This window comes from Sinocyclocheilus grahami, unplaced genomic scaffold, assembly GCF_001515645.1.
Source record: "Sinocyclocheilus grahami isolate Dianchi unplaced genomic scaffold, SAMN03320097.WGS_v1.1 scaffold143.1, whole genome shotgun sequence".
NCBI classification, from domain to species: domain Eukaryota; kingdom Metazoa; phylum Chordata; class Actinopteri; order Cypriniformes; family Cyprinidae; genus Sinocyclocheilus; species Sinocyclocheilus grahami.
In genome coordinates this window covers 781,535-789,944 of record NW_015505322.1, presented here as the reverse complement: position 1 = coordinate 789,944, position 8,410 = coordinate 781,535, and the positions used below count along the sequence as shown (strand labels likewise).

The 8,410-nt window shown below is 38.9% G+C and overlaps 1 protein-coding gene across 2 annotated transcripts; it reads left to right on the top strand.

The window, feature by feature from the left end:
* Positions 1–1,094: 1,094 nt before the first annotated feature.
* Positions 1,095–7,919, top strand: LOC107591546 (glyoxylate reductase/hydroxypyruvate reductase-like). Of its 2 annotated transcripts, none has more exons than XM_016280726.1 (9): positions 1,095–1,339; positions 6,108–6,238; positions 6,326–6,398; positions 6,471–6,587; positions 6,665–6,753; positions 6,836–6,940; positions 7,040–7,175; positions 7,388–7,518; positions 7,615–7,919. In XM_016280726.1, exons 1-9 carry the CDS (start codon positions 1,194–1,196, stop codon positions 7,734–7,736), a joined length of 1,050 nt encoding a protein of 349 aa, XP_016136212.1. In that variant the 5' UTR covers positions 1,095–1,193; the 3' UTR covers positions 7,737–7,919. The 2 variants fall into 2 exon arrangements, with proteins under 2 accessions (XP_016136212.1, XP_016136211.1); XM_016280725.1 differs by lacking the exon at positions 1,095–1,339 and adding an exon at positions 1,634–1,803.
* Positions 7,920–8,410: the final 491 nt, after the last annotated feature.

Sequence of the window (8,410 nt, the reverse complement as noted above, 5' to 3'; positions counted from 1 at the left end):
CACACCCCTGTATATTAGATCTGTGAAACCTCTTGAACATGGCGACAACACACTACTAATGCAACCTAACCAGGCCTTGCCCCCCCTCATATTTGTGTATTCCTTAAGCGGGTTATTATATAAATGAGGGATATTGGACTTTGTGCTTTGTAACTTTGCAGATCTTTTTCATGCACAAACTTCAGTATTATGCACTAAAGGAAGTTGAAAATGTAAAAAAGTTTATCTCAGATTCAGAATTTGATTTGACTGATGTTTTACAAGGTTGACTTTTACTATGCATTCATTGTTCATTGCAACAAAAAAGAAATTGACTTTCAAAAATAAATCTAAAATGAAAAAAATATTTACACAATAATAAATTCCTAAAGTGTCTTTCTCCACAATTGCTGTTATTTAAAGATAGCTGTGTATCCTGACAAAATATTATTTTTGCTTAAACATTAAGCTTATACATTATATTATTTACAGAAGCTCATTCCTCTGAGGGTTTTGTGAAACGTTTAACTTTGATGTGCATTAAACTGGTGTTCTTTCATTTTTACTCAGTATACTCAGTTAATTGGACAAAAAAGTCTGTTTGTATTGACAAAGATTGACCAGAAACCTTCATACACACACATTCCTGACTCAGCTGCATATGCAGCCTTGAACTACAATACTCCAAATTATAGATTCAGAAACACATCTCACAGGGGTGATATTACTGGAACACAGAGTCCTAAATTTGTGTTTTTTCTTTTATTTAGTCTTTTGTTATTTTGATGAGCTCTTATAAACAGGTTAAGTTACGCATTTTTTGTTCTATTTGTTTGATATATTTGAATTCTATTATTTAGTTTTAAATTCATGTTCTTTCGCATTTGTTAAAGTGCATTTGAATATTTTTCATTCATTATAATAAACATTTGCTTGTGACCCTGATTAATGATTGACTGAAACAAAATCAATACCACTGATAGCAGAACTTTAGACGCATTCACCGTGTGTTGTGATTAGTTATGGTACTTTGGAATGTAAAAACAAATAAACAAACAAAAAAACATATTTATCTGGCATATTTGCTCTCTGGCTGGTGTTGTGTGGAGAGACAGACCACCCATTGGTTTCCTCCCCCCAAACTGTCCACACAGCCCCTGCTGCCGCTTCCAACGTCTGTCAACCTTTACCTCAGATCCCTGAATTGATTGATAATGCTCGTAATGTGGTGCAGTAGAACAGCGCTCGGCAGACTGCAGAGAATCACCGGATTTCATCGCGCGATGTCCACGTTACCGAAAGTGTATGTCACGCGCAAGGTGCCGCCGGACGGGCTGGACATTCTCCGCAAATCCGGACAGTAGGTTGAAACAGCCATTTAAACACCAACTACTTTCATAAAATGTGTTCCACGGTTGTTATTTGCCCAAAATGTATTATTCGACGTAACATTGTTATGTCCGCAAAGTTTATAAATAAATAGGCTACCTAAAAAATGGGTAGCACTTTATTTTACAGTCCAGTTCCGCATGTATATACTATGTACTTATTATATAAATTACAATAAATGGGTAATAAGCACGCTCTAAAAAATGCTGGGTTAAATACAAGCCAGTGCTGGGTAAAATAGGGACAAACCCAGCAAAACCTTTACCTCAGATCCCTGAATTGATTGATAATGCTCGTAATGTGGTGCAGTAGAACAGCGCTCGGCAGACTGCAGAGAATCACCGGATTTCATCGCGCGATGTCCACGTTACCGAAAGTGTATGTCACGCGCAAGGTGCCGCCGGACGGGCTGGACATTCTCCGCAAATCCGGACAGTAGGTTGAAACAGCCATTTAAACACCAACTACTTTCATAAAATGTGTTCCACGGTTGTTATTTGCCCAAAATGTATTATTCGACGTAACATTGTTTATAAATAAATAGGCTACCTAAAAAATGGGTAGCACTTTATTTTACAGTCCAGTTCCGCATGTATATACTATGTACTTATTATATAAATTACAATAAATGGGTAATAAGCACACTCTAAAAAATGCTGGGTTAAATACAACCCAGTGCTGGGTAAAATAGGGACAAACCCAGCAATTGGGCTGTTTTGACCCAGCGGTTGGGTTAAATGTTTAAGCCAACTTTCTGGGTAGTAACCCAACCGCTGGGTCAAAACAACCCAATTGCTGGGTTTGTCCCTATTTTACCCAGCACTGGCTTGTATTTAACCCAGCATTTTTTAGAGTGCAGGTACTTACCCTGACCCTACCCCTATGTAGGCTAGTTACCTTATATTACCCAGTATACTTTCTTAAGTAGGCTGCGCTGTGAGAACATGTAGTGTACTTTAAAATGAATATTGATGGAGCAACACAACATGTGACAAGGTAGCCTACTTTACAGTAAGTTTGAACTTGTTACACTCTAAAAAATGCTGGGTTAAATACAACCCAGTGCTGGGTAAAATAGGGACAAACCCAGCAATTGGGTTGTTTTGACCCAGCGGTTGGGTTACTACCCAGAAGGTTGGCTTAAACATTTAACCCAACCGCTGGGTCAAAACAGCACAATTGCTGGGTTTGTCCCTATTTTACCCAGCACTGGGTTGAATTTAACCCAGCATTTTTTAGAGTGTAACATTAGTTAACATACATTATTTAATAATGAACTTTGGCCTACTTCTACAGCATTGATTAAGATTGATTAACAATTTATTATTGATTAATACATTTAATTTCCGATCAAAAGTTGTAGCTGTTAACATAATGCACTGTAAACTGAACTGAAAAGTTTTAGCTACTTTTATTAACTAACATTTATAAATGAAACATATCGCTCATTGCTAGTTCATGTTAGTTAACACTTATGTGTGTAACATAGGGAAGTCGTGGCCTAATGGTTAGAGAGTCGGACTCGTAACCCAAAGGTTGTGGGTTCAAGTCTTGTACCGGTGGGGGGAGTGAATGTACAGCACTCTCTTCCACCTTCAATACCACGACTGAGGTGCCCTTGAGCAAAGACCGAACCCCAGGCATTAGGGTTAATTTGATCAACCCTAAGCCCAGGCATAGCTGAGCCCGGAGCCCACTGCTCCGGCTGTGTGTTCATGGTGTGTGTGTGCACTTACACTCTAAAAAATGAGTGTAACAACTGCTGGGCCAGCAGTTGGGTTACCCAGAAGTTAAAGTTAATTTAACCCAACCGTTTGTCCCTATTTTACCCAGCACTGGGTTGAATTTAACCCAGCATTTTTTAGAGTGTAGGATGGGATAAATGCAGAGCACTAATTCCGAGTATGGGTCACCATACGAGTTTACCCCATCAAGACCTTCATAAGTTAGATTTTTTTCTAAATTAAAGACTTGATCAACATGTGGAAAACTAGAACTTCTGCTTAGCTGAAGATGTGAGAGACTGAGAGAGAGAAAGTTAATAAAAATCTTTTGACCAATTGGCTGAGCATTCTCATTCTGAACATTAGTCATCTGGTGTATCAGACTCATTTCTATACAGATTCGAAAACAGTAAAGAAATAAAAATAACATTTTCAGGGTCACAGAAAACAAAAAAGTCTCTCTTTTGATGATCTGCCATTTCAGTCAATTTAACTTTGTTTTGGGAGTTTGTGGGCTGCTACTTACCTGTAAATCATTGAACTGCTCTCTTTTCACAGCTTTCTCTCACTCTTTAAAGGAGTAGTTCACTTCCAGAATAAAAATAGTTGACTCACTCCCATGTCATCCAAGATGTGTATGTCTTTCTTTTGCGTATGTCGCAAAGAAAATTAAGGTTTTTGAGGAAAACATTCCAGGACTTTTAATGGACTTCAATGGTGGCCAACGGGCTGAAGGTCCAAATTGCAGTTTCAATACAGCTCAACTCAACGTGCGAACGTGCAAAGTCAAACGCCCATTACAAAAAAAGGTAAAACAACGATTTCGGATGATTTTGAAGTTGGAGGAGAAAATGAGATGGAGTTTTTCGACCTACCCTTTTTGAAATGGAGTACACAGACGAAGAGCTAACCGCGAACCATTGTGATTACATAATGCATGAAGTTGTAAACACGCATCGCAGAGCTAGTGCAAGACATGCATTTGTGGTTAAAAAGTATGTACATTTTAATTTTTTTGAGAAAATGACAGATCGTTTCACTTGATAAGGCCATTTTTCCTTGGCTGGGAGCCCTCAACCCAGTGCTGGGTAAAATAGGGACAAACCCAGCAATTGGGTTGTTTTGACCCAGCGGTTGGGTTACTACCCAGAAGGTTGGCTTAAACATTTAACCCAACCGCTGGGTCAAAACAGCGCAATTGCTGGGTTTGTCCCTATTTTACCCAGCACTGGGTTGAATTTAACCCAGCATTTTTTAGAGTGTAACATTAGTTAACATACATTATTTAATAATGAACTTTGGCCTACTTCTACAGCATTGATTAAGATTGATTAACAATTTATTATTGATTAATACATTTAATTTCCGATCAAAAGTTGTAGCTGTTAACATAATGCACTGTAAACTGAACTGAAAAGTTTTAGCTACTTTTATTAACTAACATTTATAAATGAAACATATCGCTCATTGCTAGTTCATGTTAGTTAACACTTATGTGTGTAACATAGGGAAGTCGTGGCCTAATGGTTAGAGAGTCGGACTCGTAACCCAAAGGTTGTGGGTTCAAGTCTTGTACCGGTGGGGGGAGTGAATGTACAGCACTCTCTTCCACCTTCAATACCACGACTGAGGTGCCCTTGAGCAAAGACCGAACCCCAGGCATTAGGGTTAATTTGATCAACCCTAAGCCCAGGCATAGCTGAGCCCGGAGCCCACTGCTCCGGCTGTGTGTTCATGGTGTGTGTGTGCACTTACACTCTAAAAAATGAGTGTTTTTATTCATTTTACAGCAGTTGGGTTACCCAGAAGTTAAAGTTAATTTAACCCAACCGTTTGTCCCTATTTTACCCAGCACTGGGTTGAATTTAACCCAGCATTTTTTAGAGTGTAGGATGGGATAAATGCAGAGCACTAATTCCGAGTATGGGTCACCATACGAGTTTACCCCATCAAGACCTTCATAAGTTAGATTTTTTTCTAAATTAAAGACTTGATCAACATGTGGAAAACTAGAACTTCTGCTTAGCTGAAGATGTGAGAGACTGAGAGAGAGAAAGTTAATAAAAATCTTTTGACCAATTGGCTGAGCATTCTCATTCTGAACATTAGTCATCTGGTGTATCAGACTCATTTCTATACAGATTCGAAAACAGTAAAGAAATAAAAATAACATTTTCAGGGTCACAGAAAACAAAAAAGTCTCTCTTTTGATGATCTGCCATTTCAGTCAATTTAACTTTGTTTTGGGAGTTTGTGGGCTGCTACTTACCTGTAAATCATTGAACTGCTCTCTTTTCACAGCTTTCTCTCACTCTTTAAAGGAGTAGTTCACTTCCAGAATAAAAATAGTTGACTCACTCCCATGTCATCCAAGATGTGTATGTCTTTCTTTTGCGTATGTCGCAAAGAAAATTAAGGTTTTTGAGGAAAACATTCCAGGACTTTTAATGGACTTCAATGGTGGCCAACGGGCTGAAGGTCCAAATTGCAGTTTCAATACAGCTCAACTCAACGTGCGAACGTGCAAAGTCAAACGCCCATTACAAAAAAAGGTAAAACAACGATTTCGGATGATTTTGAAGTTGGAGGAGAAAATGAGATGGAGTTTTTCGACCTACCCTTTTTGAAATGGAGTACACAGACGAAGAGCTAACCGCGAACCATTGTGATTACATAATGCATGAAGTTGTAAACACGCATCGCAGAGCTAGTGCAAGACATGCATTTGTGGTTAAAAAGTATGTACATTTTAATTTTTTTGAGAAAATGACAGATCGTTTCACTTGATAAGGCCATTTTTCCTTGGCTGGGAGCCCTTTGAAGGTGCACTGAAACTGCATTGAAGTCAATTATATGGAGAAAAGTCCTGGAATGTTTTCCTCAAAAACCTTCATCTCTTTGCGACTGAAGAAAGAAAGACATGAACATCTTGGATGAGTAAATTATCAGGAAATGTTTATTCTGGAAGTGAACTAATCCTTTAACCTTCTCTCAATTCTGCCCATACAATCCCAGGGTGCAGTTTGAGATGTGGGACTCTGATGACCCTGTGCCCCGAGTGGAGCTGCTGAAAAAGGTCAAAGGTTGCGAAGGAATACTGTGTGTGCTCACAGAGAAGATTGACACACAACTATTGAATGCTGCAGGTTAGCTTGCGATGCATGATCATCAGTAGGTTGAAATAAATCAGGACAAATGCAGTGACGTATTGAATGCATGTCTCAATAATGCAGGTCCAAATCTAAAAGCTGTCAGCACTATGTCAGTGGGCTTTGATCATCTTTCTCTGGATGAGCTCAAGAAAAGGTCAGTTGCATGAGTAAAATTTAGCTGTGAATTTCTTATGTGTCTTGATGACCTGGCTTGTGTGTTTCCCAGGGGAATCCGTGTAGGATATACTCCGGATGTTCTGACTGATTGTGTTGCTGAATTGACAGTTGCCCTATTACTCGCTACGTCCAGAAGACTCATTGAGGCCACACATGAGGCTAAAACGTACTAATAACCATCAAAATTTACACGTTTGCTAGCTAATCATGCACTGATGCATACTGATTTATACTTGTGTTTAGAGGTGGCTGGGGAACATGGAGAACTTTATGGCTGTGTGGTCATGAACTAGCAAACAGCACAGTTGGCATCTTGGGACTTGGGAGGATTGGTAAGGAGATGGATGGGAATATGACTCTTTATCGTTTCTGAATCATTTATTTGGTGGGGATCATAATATGTCGTGTGTGTAGGTGTGGCTATCGCCGAGCGTCTGAAGCCGTTTAAGGTGAAAAAGTTCATCTACACAGATGTGGCGCCGAGACCTGAGCTCGCAAATATGATAGAGGCCGAATATGGTGGGAAAATCTCAGAAAACTTCACAGAACCTTCATGACAGTTGGAGTTGCAAGGTAGCGAACAAATGAACTGTGTGTCTGTGTGTGTGTGTGTTTTAGTCTCTTTAGATGAGTTGGCCAAACAGTCTGATTTCCTGGCCATATGCTGTGCTCTGACTCCAGAGACTCATGGCATCTGCAATTGGAATCTCTTCTCCAAGATGAAGAAAAACGCCATCTTCATCAACACAAGCAGGTAGCACGAAGACATTCTTTCCAGTGTTATTTATATAACATTCTAGTATATATTAAAGCAGCACTATGTAACTTTTTTTCACTGAAAAAAAAAAACAAGCAGCAAACGTCATGTTTATAACCTGTTTATACCATTTACCTCAATTGAACCACAGTACACTAGTGTCTCTCGGCACTTCACTGCATGATTCTGTTTGTGTTGCTATTGTAAAGAGGAGGAGTGGTTAATCAGGAGGATCTGTATGAAGCCCTGTCTACTGGTCTGATCGCTGGAGCCGGGCTGGATGTCACCACACCTGAACCGCTGCCCACACACCATCCTCTTTACACACTCAAAAACTGCGGTAAGCATGCACATGTGTTCATGCATTTTATTAAAGCATTTGGCAGGTGTTTTCTGATAAAAATCTAGTATTCTGTGTCCATGTTTGAATTTGCAGTGATTCTTCCCCACATTGCCAGTGCTTCCTACATGACACGGAACTCCATGTCTGCTCTTGCCGCCAACAACCTGCTGGCTGGACTCAGAGGAGAACCCATGCCTAAAGAACTCAAGCTGTAGAACTAGACAACCAAATTGAAAATTCTGAAAACAAATTTTTTTTTTTTAATGGGACACAGAGAATTTTCCATACGAGAACAGCTCATAGAGACCTGTCCAAAGCCTTAAAAAGTCAAATGAACTATTTACATGTTAAAGCCAATAACCAATAAATAGCCAATCTATAATTTTGAATTAACAAAATAATCATTTTCAATGTTACAAGTGAATTTTTAGCATAACATTATAACGGATATGCATTTTGAGTTTTGCTAAAGATTACTTTTAACAGCGTTCTTGAATATGAATAAGAAATATTGACCGATACCAATAATAAAAAAAGTATAATATTGGCCGTGCATCCCTACATAAAATATATAAAAGGAATCTATAAATGTCAGAATTACAACATATATGCCAAACAAACGAAAAGCAAATTGGACTACATGGACTGTAGCTTGGGTTAAAAAAAGCATATGGCTTAAGTATATAGTGGCAGAATTGTCTTTTTTTAGATGAACTGTTCCTTTAAAAGAACAACAATGCTGAACCCACGTTTGTGTTGTAACATCAAAAGCCCAGTGTTTGTGAGCACACAGGCAAGGTTCACAGTCTGAGATCAATCATCTACAAAGAGCAAACTCAGCAAACACCAGTCATATCCATGCAAGTCTTTCAGTCCTTAAATATGTTGC

Bases quoted from the DNA above. Each gene is read 5' to 3' on its own strand.
- LOC107591546 (XM_016280726.1), top strand. From the start codon at position 1,194: ATGCTCGTAATGTGGTGCAGTAGAACAGCGCTCGGCAGACTGCAGAGA. The intron at 1,340-6,107 runs GTAGGTTGAAAC...ATACAATCCCAG, and splicing joins ATTCTCCGCAAATCCGGACA to GGTGCAGTTTGAGATGTGGG. The intron at 6,588-6,664 runs GTACTAATAACC...ACTTGTGTTTAG, and splicing joins GCCACACATGAGGCTAAAAC to AGGTGGCTGGGGAACATGGA.